General features: G+C 51.0%; 3 protein-coding genes, 1 long non-coding RNA gene and 1 pseudogene across 5 annotated transcripts in view; 4 read left to right on the top strand and 1 right to left on the bottom strand.

Moving 5' to 3' along the window:
• Positions 1-973: 973 nt before the first annotated feature.
• Positions 974-3,101, bottom strand: LOC114614256. The gene is made up of 5 exons (XR_003710289.1): positions 3,042-3,101; positions 2,892-2,957; positions 2,437-2,615; positions 1,753-1,950; positions 974-1,424 (listed from the first exon to the last, which is right to left on the bottom strand). It is a non-coding gene; the product is annotated as an uncharacterized LOC114614256 (long non-coding RNA).
• On the top strand, positions 1,261-3,570 carry Znf593 (zinc finger protein 593). The gene is made up of 3 exons (XM_028759851.1): positions 1,261-1,543; positions 1,768-1,830; positions 1,927-3,570. Exons 1-3 carry the CDS (start codon positions 1,344-1,346, stop codon positions 2,066-2,068), a joined length of 405 nt encoding a protein of 134 aa, XP_028615684.1. The 5' UTR covers positions 1,261-1,343; the 3' UTR covers positions 2,069-3,570.
• A 2,578-nt stretch (positions 3,571-6,148) lies between these two features.
• LOC114614371 lies at positions 6,149-6,696 on the top strand (annotated as a pseudogene).
• Positions 6,697-9,016: 2,320 nt separating this feature from the next.
• Positions 9,017-19,753, top strand: Cnksr1 (connector enhancer of kinase suppressor of Ras 1). The gene is made up of 21 exons (XM_028759880.1): positions 9,017-9,068; positions 11,419-11,576; positions 11,684-11,865; positions 12,545-12,629; positions 13,036-13,077; positions 13,154-13,258; positions 13,847-13,906; positions 14,022-14,084; positions 14,425-14,526; positions 14,605-14,666; positions 14,742-14,815; positions 14,958-15,064; positions 15,143-15,173; positions 15,600-15,772; positions 17,307-17,380; positions 17,540-17,611; positions 18,105-18,178; positions 18,323-18,384; positions 18,477-18,561; positions 18,647-18,828; positions 19,341-19,753. Exons 1-21 carry the CDS (start codon positions 9,017-9,019, stop codon positions 19,593-19,595), a joined length of 2,100 nt encoding a protein of 699 aa, XP_028615713.1. The 3' UTR covers positions 19,596-19,753.
• An 873-nt stretch (positions 19,754-20,626) lies between these two features.
• Catsper4 (cation channel sperm associated 4) overlaps positions 20,627-22,126 on the top strand; it is a 19,904-nt gene continuing 18,404 nt past the window's right edge. For both annotated transcript variants that reach the window (XM_028759967.1, XM_028759966.1), the window contains exons 1-3: positions 20,627-20,733; positions 20,828-20,902; positions 21,313-21,456. In XM_028759967.1, the coding sequence (XP_028615800.1) occupies positions 20,668-20,733; positions 20,828-20,902; positions 21,313-21,456 (285 nt within the window). In that variant the 5' untranslated portion in view covers positions 20,627-20,667. The remainder of the gene's footprint in view (positions 20,734-20,827; positions 20,903-21,312; positions 21,457-22,126) is intronic.

Here is a 22,126-nt window from a genome sequence, read left to right as displayed (position 1 = left end):
GGGCAGCCTTGTGCCATTTCAGCCCCAAGTCTTGACCCATATTGGCCAAAGTTAATGAAGTCAGCTTTTTGGAGAGTCTGTTTTCCTGCCTGCACTCAGGAAAACTGAAGGCGATTCATGTCTTAGAATAGCTGTAGAAAAAAAAGTCTTCCACTCAAAGTCTTGAGTCCAGGAGCCATACCTATGCATCCTGTGATAGCAGCCATCCTAGATGAGTACTCATCAGGGTCCCACCCTGTGTCTACCCAGTTCTCATGAGCTGGAGTCAGAAGATCCCAGGCCTCCAGTCAGCACCCTGGGCTTCCATTTCACTGCAGGTCTGGCCTAGAAACCCGTTCTCCCCAAGGATGCACGTGCCTGACTCCCTGTTTCCTGGCAACTAGTTCCAAAGAGCCAGAACTCTGAATTATTGCTGAGGTCCTCGGTCCCCATATAGTAGAGCTGGCTCTGGCCAGCCTGAGAGGCACCAGGCCAAGATGAGCAAAGTCAACACTTCTTGGTCATTTTCCCCTTTCCTGCCAGCCCTCCCCATGAGCCTGGGCATAGAGAAAGAAAGCAGAGGTGGGGAGTTCTTCTAGGGACATTTCCTCTTGGGCTAGAGGTGCAGTGCCCCCACTCCAAACTCCTCTACTAGACTCTTTGCCTGGATTATACGAAGCCGTGGGCACCAACCCCAGTTCTGAAAAACCAACCAACCAACCAACCAAACAAACAAGCAACCAACCAAACAACAGACAAAATGTTCTTTTTGTATGAAGAGCTGAGCATTCTCCAAGGACAGACCCCTTAGGGGGTAGATTCTTTGTGAAACAATTTTCCGCTCTTTGCCCCAGGAATTTGAGAGTGGGGGACGGGAGGGGGGAGACAGAGGAGAGAGGTAAAATGAAACGCCAAGGGTGGGAGTGGGGGGAGGAAGGCTCTTTGTTAGAACCTAGGGATATCTCTGGGTGACCCATCCGTGATTCCACACTAATTCTCATTTATGAAGTAATTTATTCATGGCACAAGCATCAGTGCTGTCAGAAACGTTAAAAGCATCCCCTACCACTGAAATTCGAGGTGTGGAAAGCGGGAAGTGATGATGGGGCGGGCAGAATAGTGGGACCGGTTCCCCCCAGGCCCGATCCTGCCCCGCCATAGCCCAGTCACTATCATCAACGACCATCTGGGGGCGCTCAAGCAGCCAAGGGGTCCGTGACGTCATCAAAGGCAGTCTGGCCAATCCTGCTCCGCCCCCGGGCGGGCCTCTCGTGACGTCATTGATCAGCCCGGAAGCGACAACACGTGTGGGTCTTTTCCCTGCTCCCTGTTTCTTGGACTTGTGTGTGTGTGTTTCTGTGTTCATGGGTCGCTCCCGGCGAACCGGCGCGCACCGAGCACATTCCTTAGCTCGTCAGATGAAGGCCAAGAAGCGGCGGCCGGACCTGGATGAGATCCATCGGGAGCTGAGGCCGCAGGGTCTCCCGCGGCCCAAGCCGGAGCGGGACGCAGAGCCCGACCCGGACCTGCCAGGGGGCGGCCTGCATCGCTGTCTGGCCTGCGCGTGAGTCCAGCCAGGGGAGGAGCAGGGTCTGAGGTACCAGCCCGGAGCAGCGAGGTCCGGGCCGCGAGCCCCTAGGCGGTTCTGTCTTGGGACCCGTGGGTCAGCCCGCCTCTCATCTCTTCGGGCTCAGAATCTGATATTTGGCAACGAGCTAGGGGCAGGGAGGTAGGCATACCTGAGAGACTTCACCCCTTCACTCTTTCCCTCACCCTACATCTCTGCAGGAGGTACTTCATCGATTCTGCCAACCTGAAGACCCACTTCCGATCCAAAGACCACAAGAAAAGGTATGAAGGGGTCAGTAGAGGGCTGGTGGATGGGTGCCATGCAGGAAGGTCTTGCACTTGGTGAGCTCCGCGATCTCCTACTCTTCTTTCTCCCAGGCTGAAGCAGCTGAGTGTCGAACCCTACAGTCAGGAAGAGGCTGAGAGGGCAGCAGGCATGGGCTCGTATGTGCAACCCCAGCGGCTGGGCGTGCCCACAGAAGTGTCCACTGAGATCCCTGAGATGGACACATCCACCTGAGTGGCCTAAGGATGCAGGGCAGAGAAACTGCCCATGGACAGTGGCTCATCGGCTAGGCTGAGTGTGTTTGTTTTGGATTTTGAGTTTGATGCTGTCTTCTTCTGGGTATTCTGCCCAAAATAAAGGACCTGGACAAGAGGGTACGCCTCTGATACTAACTTCCCTTACCAGGGGTTTCTGGGCCAAGATGTCTACTCCGTACTAGGTCCAGCTTTGGAACAAGTATCCTCCGCCTGCTTCTTTGATTCTGGGCTAGAATCTACCTACATCATAAAACTGGGGAGTAGGATCTAACGATGGCCGAGACTAATCCCCAAGGGGAAAAAGTGGGATTTGGATATTGCAGCCCCCTCACCTGAGTCACCTACCTCTAAGCCTGGGTGACAGGCTGCCTGCCTCATCACGGGGCTTGTGATGGCTGCCGCTGCTTCACCATCTTCCATACGGCATAACAGGAGCCACCTAACCCAAGGACAGCCAGCAGTGTAGCCACAATCCCAACCAGTGGACTCCGGGGCTCTGCCTTCAACTCCCCAGCCACCTGCATCTGGAAGAACACAGAGGGAGCACATGAAGAGTCAACTGAGGCTTCTAGGCAGGAAGGGGATAAGATGGCGCAGCTGAGTAAAGAAGATACGGACGCCATTTCTGCCCGAGGGAGATTCCACCCCAATCCTTCTCGCCTCACTGCCCATCTGGGTCCTGGCTAGTCAGGCAGCAGGGAATGTGACAGCCTGGCTGTTGGGGGTATCAGCTTTGTCATTGGGGGAAGTGGGGAGGAAGAGGTCAGTAGGGCCGAAAGCTGGTATTTAGATTTACTTACCTGTAGCACCCGGAAGTAGCCAGGAGTCAGGCGTCGAAATCTCATAGTGGGGGTCTCCCTGTCGGCCTGTGAAATGGGAGCAGAAATGCAGACTAGATGTTGTTGCCCAGGGTACCAAGAAGTAGACGCCAGAGCATAGGGGTCCCTGACCTATTTGCTTGGGCACTGCGTGCTCAGAGGATGCTCACAAATGCTGGCTTACCCAAGTCTGGCAGGGGGTGGGGCGGCTGGATCTTTAAATCTGGTCCCTTCCCCCCTGCCTGCTGCTGCCTTGCCAGCCTTCGGAGCAGCTGTCAGGAGAGATCAGCATCAGGCCTGAGTATCAGCTCCTCCCCCATTTACGAGAGAGGCCAGGCCAGACATGTAGGTAAAGCCTTGGCTGGCAATGCCCAGGAGTCCAGGCATCAAACAGGTACTGGGCAGCTTTCCTCAGCCCTGGTCTGGACCATATGTGAGCATTCAGCAAAAGAGGCCATATGACTTGTTAGCCACTTTGCCATTTGGGTTCTCTAAATTCAACCATCTTGGTGGGAGGGTACACTTCATTCCCTCCCAAAGATGGAGTTCCCACAAGTTCATCTCTTTTGTAGACTTGAACATGATCAAAAATTATTTTCTTGTGCCATTAAGCTGTCATTTGTGTTAAAAAAATTTAACTACGTTTACTTGTGTGCATGTATTTTGTTGTCTCTCATTTTTTTCTTTTTCTTTTTTTTTTTTAAAGATTTATTTATTTTATGTATATGAGTACATTATTGCTATCTTCAAACACACCAGATCCCATTACAGATGGTTGTTAGCCACCATGTGGTTGCTGGGAATTGAACTCAGGACCTCTGCAAGAGCAGTCAGTGCTGTTAACCGCTGAGCCATCTCTCCAGCCCCATTTTTTTCTTTTTTTTGAGACAGAATCTTTCTACATAGCCCCCTGGCTGTCCTGGAACTCACTATGTAGATCAGGCTGGCCTTGAACTCAACAGAGATCCACGTGCCTCTGCTTCAAGAGTGCTGGGATTAAAGGTATAGGGCAGCATGCCTCACTTTTGGTTTTCTGTGAAAATGAAAAACAGGACTGTTTTCAGAATGGTAAGTAGGATATCTAAATCAAGAATAAGAAGACTCTAGTGCGGTGATTGAGAGCCTGTCTATCCTTTGCAGGCTCTGGAGTAGATCCCCAGAACCACAAGGAAGAAGAGAAAAAAGAGTGTTAGCTGGGCATGGTGACACATGTCTGTAACCCCAGTACTCCGGAGGCAGAAGGATCTCTGAACTGGAGGCCAGAGAGACCTTGTCTCAAAAACAAAAGGAGAGAACGAGACACAGAGGTGGCCAGTCATGGTAGCTGTCTTAGGGTGTTACTGCTGTGAACGGACACCATGACCAAGGCAACTCTTATAAGGACAGTATTTAATTGGGGCTGGCTTACAGATTCAGAGGTTCAGTCTATTATCATCAAGGTGGGAACATCCAGGCAGGCATGTTACAGGAGGAGCTGAGAGTTCTACATCTTCATCTGAAGGCTGCTAGGAAAAGACTGGCTTCCAGGCAGCTAGGATGAGGGTCTCAAAGCCCACACCCACGGTGACACACCTACTCCAACAAGGCCACATCTACTCCAACAGGGGCATACCTTCTAATAGTGCCACTCCCTGACCAAGCATATATGAACCATCAGAGTGGCGCACTCTAATCCCAGCCCTCAGGAGGCAGAGGCAGGCAGATCTCTGTGAGTTCGAGGCCAGCCTGGTCCACAGAGTAAGTTCCAGGACAGCCAGGGCTATATAATGAGATCCTGTTTCAAACAAAACAAAAGAATACAGACCTGAATACAAGGTGAAACTGGAGTTCATACCTGGCATGTGTAAAACCCTGGGCCTCCATCCCTAGCACCCCATAATCCAAATGTGGTGTCTTATGTCTGTAACCCCAGTACTCAATAGGAGGATCCGAAAGTCAAGGTCATCCTCCTCCGACATACAAGGAATCCCAGGCCATCTGGGGTCTATACGACTCTGAAAAGGAAAGAAACGCTTTACAACTGTTTCAAGACTGCTTTTCCTTAGCCTATTATTATTATTATTATTATTATTATTATTGGTTTTTCGAGACAGGGTTTCTCTGTGTAGCCCTGGCTGTCCTGGAACTCACTCTGTAGACCAGTCTGGCCTCGAACTCAGAAATCCACCTGCCTCTGCCTCCCAAGTGCTGGGATTAAAGGCGTGCGCCACCACCAACCAGCAACTTAGCCTATTCTTAACTCCTGATGGCATCCTTTTTCTCAGGCCCAATGTTATGTAGCTGCCATTGGTTAGGTACCTCTGTGTCTGTCAGACTTTGGATGACCGAATGACCACTATCTGTTCTCAGTCTGCTGACCCAGACTTCTCCGTCACACTTCTGCATTCCCTGTCTTATAGTTTGCTAATTAATCTGTGAAGAGGAGAGCTGAGTACATGGTTGTGTGTTCGAGCACATGCCCAGCATGTAAGACTTGAAGTTCAGTTCCCAGCACCACAAAAAGTATGTGCTAAGTTAGACCACTCATCCTACTAAATGCTCCTATTTTGAGATAGTGTCTCTCTAGTCCTGCTGTCCTAGAACTCACTATGAAGACCAGGCTAGCCTCAAACTTAAATCCACTTGTCCCTCCCTTCTGAGTGCTGGAGTTAAAGGGGTGTTCCCACCATACTTGGCTAGTGTTCTTTAAAAGAAATATATTTAAAGTCTATATATAAATACAGTAAAATTATTGGGGTGCATGAGTGCTGTGGTGTGCGTGTGGCAGTCACAGGACCATGTGTAGGAATCAGTCCTCACATAGGTTCTAGAGACTGAAGTCAGGTCGTCAGGCTTGGGGACAGGCAGGGTGCCTTTACTGATAAAACAATCTCATCCGCCCAGTTTTATGCTTTCATTCAAGATGAAAAACGATGCCCTGGGGCTGGAGAGATGGCTCAGAGGTTAAGAGCACTGGTTGCTCTTCCAGAGGTCCTGAGTTCAATTCCTAGCAAACATCTATAATGAGATCTGGTGTCCTCTTCTGGCCTGCAGGCATACATGTAAGCAGAATACTGTATAAATAATGAATAAATATTTAAAAAGAAAAATGATGCCCTAATACAACTAAAAAGTAAGATTGAACTTTAATTTTTCTAGTGCTACATATTAATAAGTACCTCAGCGTATCACACATTTGTGTCTCAGGTTTTGTTTTTTAAGAAAAAATTAGCTTTTTGGCTCAGAGTAGGCTACAGTGCAACTTTCTTCGGTTGTCCCAAACTCAGGTTCATCTGACACCAGCCACCTCTGCCATGCCACCCAAGTTCAACCCCAACGAGATCAAAGTGGTATACTTGAGGTTCACCGGAGGTGAGGTCAGTGCCACATCTGCCTTGGCCCCTAAGATAGGTCCTCTGGGTCTGTCTCCAAAAAAATGTTGGTGATAACATTGCCAAGGGCATATTACTGGAAAGGTCTGAGGGTTACAGTGAAACTGTCCATCCAGAACAAACAGGCCCAGGTTGAGGTGGTGCCCTCTGCCTCTGCCCTGATCATCAAAGCCCTCAAGGAGCCTCCAAGAGACAAGAAAAAGCAGAAAAACATTAAACACAGTACAAACATCACTTTTGATGAGATTGTCCGCATTGCCCGGCAGGTGAGACACTGGTCTTTGGCCAGAGAACTTTCCGGGACTATCAAGGAGATCGCGGGTACTGCACAGTCTGTGGGCTGCAATGTGGATGGCTGCCACCCTCATGACATCATAGATGACAACAGTGGTGCAGTGGAGTGCCCAGCTAGTTAAGAAGCAACAAGAAAATATTTCAATAAAAGAGCATTTGATAACCAAAAGAAGACATTTAATATATATATATATATCTGTGTACCATTATCATACCTAGTGACCTCAGAGGCCAGAAGAGATCACTGGATCCCTGGAACTAGAATCAAAGACAGTTGAGCTGCCATGTGGGTGCTAGGAACTGAGTCCAGGTCCTCTGGAAAAGCAGCCAGGGCTCTTAACACTAAGCCAGCTTCACAGCCCTTGTGCTTTTTGAGGCATGTGTTCCACCCTACCTGGTCAGCATTCTTTAAAAATAAATATAAATAAAATATATATTACATGGTTACATTAAAATTTTTATTGGGGTTCTACATAGTCCAAACTGTCCTGGAACTCACAATGTAGACCAGACTGGCCTTGAACTCCCAGAGCCTACCTACCTCTGCCTCCTGAGTGCTGGGATTAAAGTGTGCACTATCACACCTGGCCACAGATTTGTGTCCTGTCATAATTGTTGGCGTAATTCTAAGCATTGTTTTGTGGTTTTTGTTTTGTTTTTTTTTAAGATTTATTTATTTTTATGTATGTGAGTACACTGTCGCTGTCTTCAGACACACTAGAAGAGGGCATCGGATCTCATTACAGATGGTTGTGAGCCACCATGTGGTTGCTGGGAAGTGAACTCAGGATCTCTGGAAGAGCAGTCAGTGCTCTTTACCTCTGAGCCGTCTTTCCAGACCCATTTTGTGTTTTTTAAAAGAGATTTTGTGTGTGGGGGTGTTTGCCTGTGTTATGTACCATGTTCATGCAGTTCATGAGGAGGCCAGAAGAGGGCGTCAGATTCCATGGAACTAGAGTTACAGACAGTTGTGAGTCAACATGTGGGTCCTAGGAATTGAACCCGGTCCCCTCTCTGCCTGTTCTTAACTGTTGGCCATCTCGACAGCCCCAATTGCTTGGGGCTTTTTAAGAACATCATTCTAGCTGGCTGTGTGATGTGAACTGTGGTCCCTGATTTTTTGGAAACTGAGGCAGGGAAATCACTAGAACCCATAAGTTGCAGAGCAGTCTGAGCAACATAGTAAGGATGAAAAGCATCTTTTAAAAATAGCAAGAATAGAGCTAGAGAGATGGCTCAGTGGTTAAGAGCACTGACTGGCCGGGCGGTGGTGGCGCACGCCTTTAATCCCAGCACTTGGGAGGCAGAGGCAGGCAGATTTCTGAGTTCGAGAGTTCAAGGCTAGCCTGGTCTACAGAGTGAGTTCCAGGACAGCCAGGGCTACACAGAGAAACCCTGTCTCGAAAAAACAAAACAAAACAAAAAATAGCAAGAAATAAAAGTACTTTCAGGAGGCAGCTAGCGTATCTGCAAATGTCTCTCAGGAATGGCTGGCATGTTTCCTCTTTACTTACTATGGCAACCTATCAAGGCTCTTTGTGTCCTAAAATAAATGATAACTGAAGTGATTAAAGTCTTACTTTGAGAAAGGGCCTCTAAGTCTCAACAGATTGTCAAAGGGGTAGAGTCCCAGGCTGATGCTTTTATTTACTTAGATTTAGTTTCTACTGTTTCATTTTGTTTTGGAACGGGCTCGCTCTGTAGTCTAGGTCCTCCTTGAACTCGAGCAATCCACCTGCCTCAGCCTCCAGAATCCTGAGATCACAAGCAGGAGTCACCATTTAAAGCCAACATTTGCTCAGATACTTGCAAATGTCCCATGAAACAAGGACTGTTATACCCTAGAACTGAACACTGAAAGTTAGGTCAGCTGTCTGTGGGACAACTCCAGATGACAATAACGAGATGCCACGGGGACCGGGGTGGGTGTTTGGGAGCAAGTCATGTACTTTGCTTCTGCACCAACCATTCATCAGGTACTCTAGGCTGGGATTTGGGCCCATAGTCGTTTTGTTTTGTTTTTTTTTTTTTGTTTTTTGTTTGTTTGTTTTTTGATATTTGAGAAAGTCTCCATGCACAGCCCTGGCTAGCCTGGAATTCACCATGTAGCCCGTCTAACATCAAACTTAATGGGATTCTTCATGGTGAGGCCAGTTTTCAGTCGAATCCCATGCCAGTTCCGGACTGCCTGAGTCACACCCCTTGGCGCCAGCCCAGGAGTCCAACTGCCTAGCTGCCAAAGTCCTAGGATGCCAGAGGGGCAGGGCAGGAGGAAGACAGGCGGTGGACCAATGGCAGTGGCACTGCCTCACCTGGGTGGCCACGTGGGCCCAGGTATGCAGCGGCCCCGCCCTGCCTGTCCTGGCCCAGCCCCTCCGGCTCCAGGCTCGGACTGGGAGCGGAAATTCCTGCAGGGGCTGGACGCTGCGGGCGGAGCTCAGTATGGAGCCGGTGGAGGCCTGGACCCCCGGGAAGGTGGCAGCTTGGCTGAGAGGTTGGTGACCCGGGAGAGGCGGGGCCGAGGTGGGCTCAAGGGGATTAGTGAGGTGCCCCTTGGACCAAAAAGTATGGAGGGAAAAGAAGAAAGAACCTGCGGAGTCTATTAGTCAACAGGTATTTATAGCGCGACTGTCCTGTACCAGCCTACCAGAGTCCCCTGTACAGGCACAGTGCGGGCAGAGATGGGTCAGGCGACACTAGAGGACCCAAGATGTAGGAAAGAGTCTTTCTTAGACTTTTGTGTGTTCTAGGGCCCCGCCAAGGTGGCGGCGGACAGGTGCGGTAATAAGTAAGCAAAACAGGGAGGCTCTCGTGGCCCACGCCCCCTTTATCTCCGTCATCTTCCCTGTGCCCCAGGGCCCTGTGAGCTATTATTAAGCCCATTTTTCAGAAGTAGAAACATACAGAGCCAGGAAGTGATTTGTTCAGTCTTGGAACAGGGCCGGCCCTTGGTGTCATTTTCCCGGTCTGAGGTTGGCAGTAAGAGAAACAGAAACCCTAGTCATTCTGAAGAAGTGACACAGCTCCACCCTGGGGCTTCCGTCGGGAGTGAGGATCACTCCCTAGGTGACCAAGAGTCACAAACACAGTCAGGCTCAGGAAAATGAGGGAGTTCTGTGGCTGCAGGAGGGAGTTTGGGGCTCTCAGAGGGGGGTGGCAGCTGAAGCCTGCTTGGAGGCCTTTTCAGTGTGAGCAGCCCGGGAGAGTACCCGGCAGACTCCCACACTGGGGCCCAGGCCAGCACTACCACTCGCCAGGACGGTGACCACAGGTCTATTCGTGAATTGGACAAACTGAGACCACGGTGGTGTGACTAGCATGCATAGCTGGAATGTTTGTGTTCTCTGGGAGGGAGGATGGCAGACCAGAGCATTCAACATGGGAATGAAATTATCCGAGTAACCCTGGCTCCTGAACTCCCAATCCAGCACTCATAACGGCACAGGAGAAATGGGGGAGGCATACTAATGACTACACACTCCCCATGACAGTCGGACCTGGGATGGGAGGCTTTCCATCAAAGCAGGAGCAACCTGCTACAACTCTCTCCATTAGTCCAGATGGGTAAAACTGTTGTTGTAATTTTATTTATTTATTTTATGTGTACGAGTACACCATTGCTCTCTTCAGACACACCAGAAGAGGGCATCAGATCCCGTTACAGATGGTTGTGAGCCACCATGTGGTTACTGGGAATTGAACTCAGGATCTCTGGAAGAACAGTCGGTGCTCTTAACCGCTGAGCCATCTCTCCAGCCCGTATTTTGTTTGGAGACAGGGTTTCTATATATAGCCCTAGCTGTGAACTCAGGGATCCTTCTGTCTCCTTGTTCCAAGTGCTGGGATTAAAGGCATGCGCCACCACACCCGACTATGGGGAAAGTTCTCAAAACATTGCCTCGCACAAAGTAAGGTCGAGGTAGAGACAGCCTGGCAGTAATGTGATGGCCGCTGCTGTCTGGCTGTGGACTGAGTGGCCCACAGCAATCATCTTAAAGTACGTGGTTAGAAGCAGGCACTTCTAGGGTTCCCATTTTATTTACTTTATGTATGTGTGTCTTACCTGCACATATGTATGTGCACCTTGAGAGTGCTGTCAGATGGTTGTGAGTTTCCCTGTGGGTGCTGGGAACTGAACCTGGGTCCTCTGCGAGAACAGTAAGTGTTCTTAACCACTGAGCCATCTCTCCAGTCCTGTTCCTGCTTTATGTGAAGAAATTTAGGCGCAGAACTATTCTATATCTTAAGTGTCAGTCCCCTTCTCAGGTCCCCCTTACTCCATGTGCTTGGGATATGAATACTAGGAAAACAAACTTAAGTACCTGCCAAGAACAGTATGTGTTGTTCTTAGCCACTGAAGCATCTTGCTAGCGTCTTTGGTTGTTTTTGTTTTTTAAAGATTTATCTATTTCATGTGCATCGGTGCTTTGCCTGCATGTGTATCTATGTAAGGATGCCAGATTGCCAGATCCCCTGGAACTGGAGTTACAGACAGTTGTGAGCTGCCATGTGGGTGCTGGGAATTGAACCCAGGTCCTTGGGAAGAACAGCCAGTGCTCTTCGGCACTGAGCCATCTCTCTAGCCCCTGTTTGTTGGTCACTGTATGTCAAGGTATTTGAGCATGAATTTGGTAGATGGCAATGCTAGTAGGTTGGACACACATGCTAGAGTCATTGCTGTATATGGTTTTCAACTCAGTAGCATCATCCGTGAGAAGGGCAGAACCCAGCCAGGGGCTCTGAGCTGTCATTAGGGACAGGAAGGAGGGGGAGGGCTCTGATGTAATAAAACCTCAGAATGGCAATGACACTGGTTCCCCACTGCTGACCCCTTTCTGCTCCAGGTCTTGATGATGCCCTACAGGACTATCCCTTCGAGGACTGGGAGCTGCCTGGAAAGTACCTGCTGCAGCTATGTCCCCAAAGCCTTGAGGCTCTAACTGTGTGGCCCTTGGGCCACCAGGAGCTCATTCTAGATGGGGTGGAACAGCTCCGGGCACTGGTGAGTGAGCACTGCCCGCCCTGGCTGTAACATCCACCAGCTTAGGGGTTTGCCCATGTGGACTGCCTGCCAGGGCAGATGCAGTAATATGCCCTGCTTTGATGCAGGGCTCTAAGCTACAGACGGAGAACCTGCAGAGCCTGGCTCAGGGGCTTCTGGAAAGGACCCAGGGCTTCCAAAACTTGGTCCAAGGCCATCTGGGCGACTGTGCTGAGACACCTGCTGATATCCTCAATGCTGCTGTAGAGCTGGTCCGGGAGGCCCATGCCCTCCTCTCTTGGCTCAACAGGTATTAGGGATGGGTGACTAGCGACTGACTGTTCTTGTCCTTGGTATCCTCTAGGGTCTGGGACAGACAGTGCTTGGCTCTTGATCTGATATGTCAGAGCAGATCTGTGCAGAGACACTGGGGCACCTTGCTTCCCACCCCACCCTAGAGCTTGTCATCTTAATGATTTTATCAACAGTTGAGTCTTTGTTTGCTTGTTTGATGCACACGTGTGTGTGTGTGTGTGTGTGCGCGCGCACGCATAGGAGTGTGGCAGAGGTCAGAGCATCTTTTGCAAGAATCAGTTCTTGTCTTTCACCATGGTGTCCCAGGCACTGAACTCAGGGACTCAGGTCATTTAGAGGCAAGCATCTTTACCAATGAATAATCTCCCTCGTCCCTCAACCAGTGGAGAACAATTGTCTGTCCTATGTATCTTACCTCAAAATATCACCTCCTCAGAGATGCCTTCTCTGTATAACATTCTTGCAGCTCATGTATAATGCCCAGGACAGTTGAAGTTAAATCATCAATGATACAGCTTTCTATTTAATGGCTGTCTCCCTGGTGCCTACAACAGGGCCTGGTACATAGAGGACAAATAAATCCTATGCTGAGCACAACCCACCAAAGGTAGGACTTATCTCCAATTCTCAGGTGACAATTATGTCCAACATCTTAATTGTCCTTCCTCTGCCAGGTACCTCTTCTCTCACTTAAATGACTTCTCTGCCTGTCAGGAGATTGGCGTGCTGTGTGGGGAGCTGGGCCAAGTCTTGCAGGAGGTATGAGGACAGGGGACAGGGGACAGGCTGGTCTAGGCTGCAGAGCTTTTTATAACCTGTGAATCAGACTACGATTGGGTGTGAGAGATAGGGGGTGGTGAGCAAGAAGAGAAGAAGCCTGTCTCTGGGTGTGGGGTGACAGGCCATGGGGTGGGTCATGGGGTTTCCCTGGCAGAAGCGCAGGTGACATTTGGGAACGGTGGGAGGTTAGGACGTGGGGAGTGATTGCTGTTGAGTCAGGATTGAAACTTTAGAGTTGAAACTCGGAGACCGTTATAGCTCTGGTAAGGATACCAGTGTAGACAAAGCGAGGGACGAGCTGCAGAGAACCTTCCCCACCCCGTGTCCCCGGGACAAGGTACCCTCACTCCTTTCTAAAGAGGAGCCCTATACTCTCTGCTTTTAGGACTCCCCAGAGGCTGAGAAGGAAAGCAAAATCCTGAGGATTGTGAGTCTCCTGGGTGGCTGGGGAGGTGTAGGGTGTGGAATCAGACACAGTCAGACAACCTGCAGTCCTCCCACAGAGCAGCCATGTGGCTGGAATCTGTCACAACATCCTGAGCTGCAGCCCTGAGGAGCTGCTGGAACAGAGGGCCGTGTTGGAGCTGGTGCAGGTGGATGACCCTTCTGTGAGTTCTGACTCCTAACCTCTTCCTGCAGACCCCCTGGCAGCCTTGTCCGAGCCCTGAAACATGCCCCAGGAGCCCCCGCATCTTGTATTGATATGTCTTCTGTGTACAGGTGTTTAGATGGAGACCCAGAGGATTTATGTGGGGTCTCACCATTCCTGGGTACCTTTCCCAAACCAGATGGGCAATTTCATGTGTCCCAGGCATCAGATTTCAGCCCTGGCAGGGCTCTGGGGGTGGGGTCGGGGCAGACTAATAGAGATGGGAGAGGATGCTTACATTTGAAACAACCAGTTGAGAAAGTCAGAGTTGCTCTCCCTCACCCCCAACCCCATACCATCCCCTGTTCTCTATTCAAGAAACTTCTGAGACTCTGTTATCTCAGAAAGGACACAGTTTCCCTGTGTGGCCTTATGGGGAGTAGGGGGTGGGGGCAACAAGCCCAAAGTTACACAGCAGTTAGGACAATGACATCGTGGGGCTCTATCCCCACTCTGCTCACTTTAGAGTCCCCATGTCCACTGTGGGGTCCTGCCCACTGCCTCTGCTGAAGCCAGGCTTTTCTTGGCTTGGCCTCTATCTCTACAGGATCTGGAAATTCACACCACCAGCAACTGCCTGCACTTTGTGTCCCGAGTAGGGGTTCAGGTAAGATCCCTAACCACTTCCCCTGACTACCCTGGAGGCCTTCTCCCCCATGCCAGCCATGGCAGCTTCAGGCCGCAGGAAAGCCTCATTCTCTGAGCCCCGTTCTTCACACCAGGCTACCTCCGGCTCCCAGATCCTGCCAGGAGATGAGATTGTTCAGATCAATGAGCAGGTGGTGGTGAGTGATGGAGAAGGGGCAGGCTTGAGGGGAGGGACACCGAAGACAGTTGTTGGTGGGGGAGGGGAAGGCACCGGAGGGTTTTGTTCCTTGTGAAGACCAGGGCTGTGGGAGCTGCCTTGCATGACATGAGCCAACACAGGAAAGTCTCATGGTGACTGCTGATGGGTGGAATCTCACTTGGTCGCTAACCTGACCTTCCACAGTGCTCAGTTAAAGGGGTTCCTGAAAGCTCCCTGAGGTGGTGTGAAGCCAGTGAGACCTGGCACGGAGCTCTGAGAGGGAAGGAAGAGTTATGAGGTTGCTGCAGAACCCCCAACTCAGTTTCCCTGTCTCCTAGGTGGGCTGGCCCCATAAGAACATGCTGAGGGAGCTGCTGAGGGAACCAGCAAGGGTCAGCCTTGTACTGAAGAAGATTCCCGTGCCAGAGACCCCCTCACAGGTACCTGCTCCACCCCTCAACACCTGCTTTCAGACTCTCATGGTCACCTTTGTCACTTTGTTTCTGGTTGCTTCCCAGACGCCCTTGGACTCCCCTCACCTGCTAAGCCAATCGCTGCCCCTGAACCCACCGTCTCCCAGGTAACAATCTCTACCTTAGGGTGTGACTTGAAGCAGAGACCATGGGCTCATCTTATACCCCCTTGCTCTCCACAGGGTTCCATCTGAAGGTCTTTTTGCCTTCAACCTGTCTTCAGATGGAAATCCTGGACCCAGTCCAGCCTGGACAGGTAGCTTGACAGCCCTATCAAGTGGCTCATGGCTCTGGACAAGTCACCTGAGTGCCCAAGCAACTCTCCATGCTAACATTTCTGCCCGAAGTCCTGGGCCTAAACTCATGGATTTTCCCTCTCCCTCCTCCCTGCCTGACAGACTCTTCCTCCCTTGATGCTCAGTCCCTGCCATCTCCCCCTGGGCCACCAGGCACACTTCCAGAAGAAACAGCAGAACCTCTGGAGTCTTCACGACACCTTGACAAGGTAAATGCAAGGACTCAGCAGGGAAGGGTGCGGGCTCTGGATCTAGACCCTTCTCTAAGCTCTTCATGGTCTTTTCAGAGTTCCATCCTTGGTCGGAAGAAATCTAAAGGTATGAGAGGCCCTGACTGAGTGGGGTCTTAGAAATCTTTACAGGGCTGGGTATGACCCCTTACCTACACAACAGCCTTTCCTGGAAACACGGACCCCTGCTTCTAGTCTAGGCCTCTTGCTAGCTCTGAGACAGTGAGGAAGACGCCTCTGTTTGTCAATTTTCTCATTGTGTGTTCCTGTGTCTGCATGTGTGCGTGTGTGTGTGTGTGCGCGTGCGTGTGTAAAACACAGAGCCCTCCCCACTACCAGAAGGTATATATCCCCAGCTTCTCTAGTCAAAGTCACTGAACCTGAGGATGTCTGTAACATCATTATAAGCCCAGAGTATGACATTAGCTCTGCTGGGGAGTCCCATGGGGAGAGGTTGACTTAGGGAAAGACACTTGTCAGCCCCTCACCAACAGGGTCTGCTGTGTTGGGGCAGGTATAGCCACGAGGCTGAGCCGCCGGCGGGTGTCCTGCCGAGAGCTGGGTCTGCCAGACTGTGATGGATGGCTTCTACTACGTAAGGTACCCGGTGGCTTTATGGGCCCACGCTGGCGCCGCTGCTGGTTTGTGCTCAAGGGACACACCCTCTACTGGTACCACCAACCCCAGGTGAGACCCCATACACACTTGCGTAGGTAACAAGGGAACCTGAGGGTCACCATTCTTACCTTCTGCACAAGCGAGCCCCATACTTTCCCAGTATTCCTGTTTGTAAAGTGAGGGTGGCTCTTGGTAAAAAAATAAGTTTATACTCATATAAAAGAACGTTCTAGGCCAGGCGGTGGTGGCGCACGCCTTTAATCCCAGCACTTGGGAGGCAGAGGCAGGTGGATTTCTGAGTTCAAGAGTTCGAGGCTAGCCTGGTCTACAGAGTGAGTTCCAGGACAGCCAGGGCTACACAGAGAAACCCTGTCTCGAAAAACCAAAAAAAAAAAAAAAAAAAAAAAGAACGTTCTAGAGGGACTGGAAAATCAGCTCGGCAGTTAAGAAGTAGTTGAGTTATAACTCTTGCAGAGGTCTGATGTTTGGTTTCCAGCACCGACCTGGTAGCTCACAACTGTAACCCCAGTTCCAGAGAATCTGGTACTCTCTTCTGACTTCTGAGGACATTCAGTCTGGGCTACACAGCAAATTGCAGGCCAGCCCAGACTACAGAGTGAGCCTGACGTTTCAGAAAACATAGCCCGGTGAGATGGCTTAGTGGGTACAGGTGCCTGTCATTAAGCCCGATGTCTTGAGTATGATACCCACAACCCACATGATCTGACAAGCTGTCCTCTGATCTCCATGTGTCTTGTGGCATTTGTGGAAAGGTGCCTCTCTCCCCCAATAAATAAATGTAAAACATTCTTTTAAGTGTAGAAAAAGTCACTTTTATTCTCCCTACCTCTTCTTTCTCTCCCAATATTTTATCCATCTTAGTGATAGGCCACTCAATAGACATTCAGGTGCCTGCCGGATCCAGCTCTGAGGTAGAGCACTGAAGGCCACAGGGAAGATTTGGATAGTCCCTGGCCCTCAGCATCTTAGAGGCCCATGGGGAAAAGGGCTGAATACATCCTGTTTTATTTTAAAGATTATTTATTTTATATATATGAATGAGTACACTGTAGCTGCCCCCAGACACACCAGAAGAAGGCATTGGATCCCATTACAGATGGTTGTGGGCCACCATGTGGTTGCTGGGAATTGAACTCAGGACCTCTGGCAGAGCAGTCAGTGCTCTTAACCACTGAGCCATCTCTCCAGCCCAGCTGAACATGTCCTTAAGGACAATGGACCATGTGCTAGGATAAAGGAAATCCCCAACTATGTGTGGGAGCCCAGTCCCCCACATTCTGGTCCAAGGACCCTAGAAGCTTCCTTGGAAAGCCGAGTTTGGATGTTTGTCAAATGAAAGGGAAAAGGAAAACCAGGAAGGGAAAAAGGCTTTGCCAGACAAAGCAGCTAAAGGGCGAGCCTGAGCAGGGCCTCTCCCTTTTGGCTGTTTTTCTGGATACCTTTGCTCCCTTTCCCTGTGTAGATGTGCCCCTTGACCACACCTTCAGTCCTGAGCTACAGGAACCCAGAGAGGTAACTAGGGAGCTGGCTGAGCCTTGAGGACCCATGGCTCCGTGCTGACCTTCATGCTGTGATCCCCCAGGATGAAAAGGCCGAAGGGCTTATCAATATCTCCAACTACAGCCTGGAGAGTGGATATGACCAGAAGAAAAAATAGTTAAGTCGTGGAATGAGATGGGCTTGGGAGAAAGGGGGAGAGGGAGAGGGAGGTGGCGTGAATGTGTGGCAGGTGGCTGGGATTCCTGATCCAGCCTCTCTCTGGCTTCTGGAGGGCACGCCCAGAGGAGGCTGTGACTTCTTTCTGTTCCCTGGCAGTGTGTTCCAGCTGACCCATGATGTGTACAAGCCCTTCATCTTTGCCGCTGAGAACCTGTCCGATCTGAGCATGTGAGTGCCACTTCTCTGTCCCTACGCCCATGCAGTCCTCAGCTACCAAGCGCTCAAGAGCTGAGCTCAGGAGACTGGACTAAAACTCTAACCCCCAGAAAGCCTCAGTTTCATCATCTGCCAAATGGGCAAAGAAGCATTCCCGACCTCACTTGCTCTCTGAGTGTCAGTTCTGTAGATCTGGGACATGGTGGTTCACCCCTCTAATTTCCAGCACTTACAAGGCTGAGGCTGGAGGATTGCAAGTATGAGGCTGGCCTGGGTCACGTGGTGAGTTTCAGGCTAACCAGAGCAATTTAGTAAGACACTGTCTCAAGAGAACAGGAAAGAAAGTGGAAGATATACCTTAATGTAGAGTGGTTCCTTACACTCGGGCTTCAGGATCAGACAAGATTCAAGAGGAAAAATTAGAAGACGTAGGTAAGGGCTGGAAAGCTCAGACCTACGTGGGCCTAAGTGAATGGAAACCCTACAGTCCACATGTTCCCTCCAGGTGGGTGCGGCATCTCATCACCTGCATTTCCAAGTACCAGGCTCCAGGTCGGGCCCCCTCTGCCAGAGAGGAAGGTGAGTGTGTCACAGAGTGGGAGAAGGAGCCCAGGCACCACGGAGTCCCTGCCATTCCTCAGACTGGGTGCAGGAACTCAAATCCCCTGGCTTACTCCATGGCTCTCCAAACCCAGTCTGTGATTCTCCAACTTCCCACCCTAGATTGCTACAGTGAGACAGAAGCAGAAGACCCCGATGAGGAGACCGGGTCCCGCTCAGCTTCTGTGAGTAGAGTCTCACTTCACAGTAGGAGCTAGGGGCTAGATGGCAGGTTGTGGGAACTCAGGCTAATCCTCCTTCTCCTGCCTTGACACAGCCTGGCCCAGCCCATGCTTGGAGTGACACATCACCCGTGGCTTCACCCCTGCAGAGTCCAAGGACCTCCTTTGGCTCTTCGCCAGGTGCTGCCCTTGAGAGCAGGGAGCTGGGCTTCGGGACTGTCCTGAGCATATTCACATGTACTCATCCTGCAACCTGATTCCACAGACAGCAGTGACAGAGCCCTGGAAGGAATGGTACAGGGGCTGAGGCAGGGGGGGGTGTCCCTCCTGGGCCAGCCACAGCCCCTGACCCATGAACAGTGGCGGAGTTCTTTCATGAGGCGCAACCGTGACCCTCATCTCAATGAGCGTGTGCACCGTGTCCGGGCACTACAGAGCACACTCAAGGTGAGCTGGGCACACTGGGCACACTCAAGGTGAGCTGGGCACACTGGGCACACTCAAGGTGAGCTGGGCACACTCAAGGTGAGGTGGGCACACTGGGCACACTCAAGGTGAGCTGAGCACACTGGGCACACTCAAGGTGAGCTGGGCACACTCAAGGTGAGCTGGGCACACTGGGCACACTGAAGGTGAGCTGGGCACACTAGGCACCAGCTAGGATAAGGCTCTGGGCGTCAGGCCCTGGTGGTGTCTAGTTCCCAGCTCTACTGTGAGCTCTGGACTGTACAGGCTACAAACCCTGGATTTTCTGGGGCCTAATCCTGAGCTCCATACTCCATTCGAGGTTCAGCTATGTTCTGAGGTAAATTCTAGAAGGCTCCGTGTAAAGAGATTATATATTTACCCAGACTCTTGGGCCAGGGTGTCCTGGTGGTGAGCACAGGACTTAGAGCTACTTCTGGGTTCTGTTCCTCCTTGGGTGACTGTGGATCTTTGCCCCCTTACTTTTACCTCAGGCAAAGCTGCAGGAACTGCAAGCCCTAGAGGAAGTGCTTGGTGACCCTGAACTCACAGGAGCAAAGTTCCGCCAGTGGAAAGAACAGAACCAGGAGCTATATTCAGAGGGCCTGAGGACCTGGGGAGGAATGTGGGCCCAGACTAGCTCCCCAGACCCAAACTCTGACTCTAGGGGTCATTCCCCACAGCCCCTACCCTCTGACCCTGAAGAGCCCTCCCAGCTTTTTTCCTTGACCCCAGAGAACACCCTCTAACCTCCTGACCTCTGACCTTGGTTGAGGACTACTTCATTCCTGGTCTCTGACGTGTTTAAGACATGTCCAAGGGGTCTGTGAGAGACCGGAAGGACCGTTAGCCCTCAGTCTTACCCCAAACTGATCCCTCTATTCTGAGATTCCACACTTTCTGCTCATGTGTCCCCTAAAGTGGAAGGAACTCTCCCCTCCTGTCTGTGAGGTAGAAATCCCTCAACTCCTCCTCAGATCTGGGATGTACCTGCCTCCCTGAGTCATTCAAAAAGGTTTCCCAGACCAGATCTAGATAGGTGTTTGTTTTACGTGAGAGATGCTTTTCCACCAAATAAAGTTGACTTCTCTGATGTGAACCCATGTGTCTTTGCTTTAGAATTGGGAATCTGTGCCCTCTTCCACCCCACTTCCCCCACCCCACCAACACACACAGGGGTAAAGAGATGCCAGGCTAGGACGAATGCTTTCTCCATCAAGGGTGGGTGGCAAGCTCTCTGTGTAGCCCATTACCCTGAGTTATACACTCAGGGCCCCTATGCCAGGGTACTGAGCTCTGTGGTCATGCATCTGACCTGTCTATCTCTCCTTAGACCTTAGAGGTCAGACCTGCTTCCCTGTCCTAGCCCCAGGGAGCCACATCCACTTAGTAGACAAGGAAACTTGTCTTTCTGAAAGGCCAGGTGGGCATCAGTGGGACATGTAGCTGGAGACAAGGGCGTCTCTCTTGTCTTCCCTTCACTCAGCCCCTCTAGTGGGCTGGATCCAGAAAGGGGACCTCTGTTTACTGTATTTAGATGGTATGGAAGACCAGACCCCTATTCCCACCAGCCTCTAACCTATGACCCCATCCTGAAGCCCTTGGCTGAATACTTGGTTCTCTCTGTGAGGTACACCTCACGGGAGGAAGTTGTTGTTGTTTTTTTTCTTTTCTTTTCTTTTTTTTTTTTATCTGCTTGGAATGTCAGGGTGGAACCCAGAAGGTGGTAGGTAACAGCCGCCTCTATGATCTCACCACAAGGGGGAGAAAGACTGCTTGCAGCAAAGAATCAGTCTCTGAAGAGAAGGGGACAGAGCAAAGATGTCTGAAAAACAGAAGTGGTGGCAGCGGACAGAGAACATCGAGGGCCAAAAGTCGGGCCTTAAGGTAGGGAGCCCCTGCCTGGCACTGCCATCAGGCTGGCATCTCAGGCTGCGTGGGGGCGGTGGCCACACTGAGGGCCTCTTCCTCTCCTCTGCAGAAAAAAGCCTATGAGCTCCTGGGTCGGCATGAGGAGCAGGTCCTCATCAACCGTAGGGACGTCATGGAGAAGAAGGTGAGGAGAGGAGGAAGGTGAGGACAGGCAGGGCTGAGGGCGGAGGTAACCATCACCCCAGGTCCCTTCTGCAGCTCTCTGCCCTTTAAGTGCCCTCCCTGAAGACCTTCCTTGGGAGATAATCCCTATTGGAGTGCTTCTTCACAGAAACCCCTAGAATGTGATAACCACTCATCAGCAGAGACACCCAAGCTCCCAAAGGTCCCCAATAGTGGTCTTCTTTTTGATGACCATTTAGGTGGTGACTACTATACAGAAACCAGCACTTCACGAACTCAGACAATATCACCCTCTAGGGCAGACCCCTGGGTACGCCCATTCACCAGAAAGGGGCAGAGGAGTCAACCAGTCCTGGGAGAGGCCACTTGTAGTGACATCTGCCTGAAGGAAGGTCTTCCGTCTCTTTCCAGGACGCCTGGGACGTGCAGGAGTTTATCACTCAAATGTATGTCAAGCAGTTGCTTCGCCATCCAGCCTTCCAACTGCTGCTGGGCTTGCTGCTGCTGACCAACGCCATTACCATCGCCCTCCGCACCAACTCTTATCTCGGTCAGGTGGGATGCTGGCTTGATCTCTACCCCCACTGGCTCTGACCTGGGACAAGATGCTTTCCTCTCAGGACCGTGGCTCTTCATCTGTGTGTGATGATCAAATTGGTTGTTAAAGTCTGGTCCTCACCCAGACCTGGTGCAGCAAACCTGTGATTCCCAATGCTAAGGAGGCAGAGGTGGAGGCAGAAGTGGAGGCAGAAGTAGAGGCAGAGAAGAGAGGCAGAGATAGAGGCAGATGGACCTCTTATCTGTGCAGCAGGTTCTTTGCTAGGCTAGTGAGATTATGTTAAAGTAAATAAAGTGTGTCTTTGTTGGCCTTGCATGGGATCTACAAGGTGAGAAAGACTCCTTGGGCTGGAGAGATGGCTCAGAGGCTAAGAATGTTTGCTGCTCTTCCAGAGAACCCAATATGGATCTCCAGAATAGAAATAAAAGGGGAGGCCATGGTTCAGTACATGTCTGTAATCCCAGCTCTCCTGTGGAGACATGGGAAGTGAGGGACAGCAGAATCCCCCAGAAACTCAGGCTAGCTAGCCTGGAGTATTCACCAGGGTGGCAAACAGCAAGACAAGACCCTGTCTCAAAATGGGAAGAGGTCAGTTCTTACATTGTTCTCTGATCTCCACATACACACTGAGGTGGCTGTGCATCCACATACACACAAGCACACAGG

The sequence above is a fragment of the Grammomys surdaster genome, unplaced genomic scaffold (assembly GCF_004785775.1).
Source record: "Grammomys surdaster isolate TR1022 unplaced genomic scaffold, NIH_TR_1.0 126313, whole genome shotgun sequence".
In the NCBI taxonomy this organism is placed as follows: domain Eukaryota; kingdom Metazoa; phylum Chordata; class Mammalia; order Rodentia; family Muridae; genus Grammomys; species Grammomys surdaster.
Note: the sequence above shows the minus strand (reverse complement) of the source record. Positions and strands in the feature narration are given on the sequence as shown.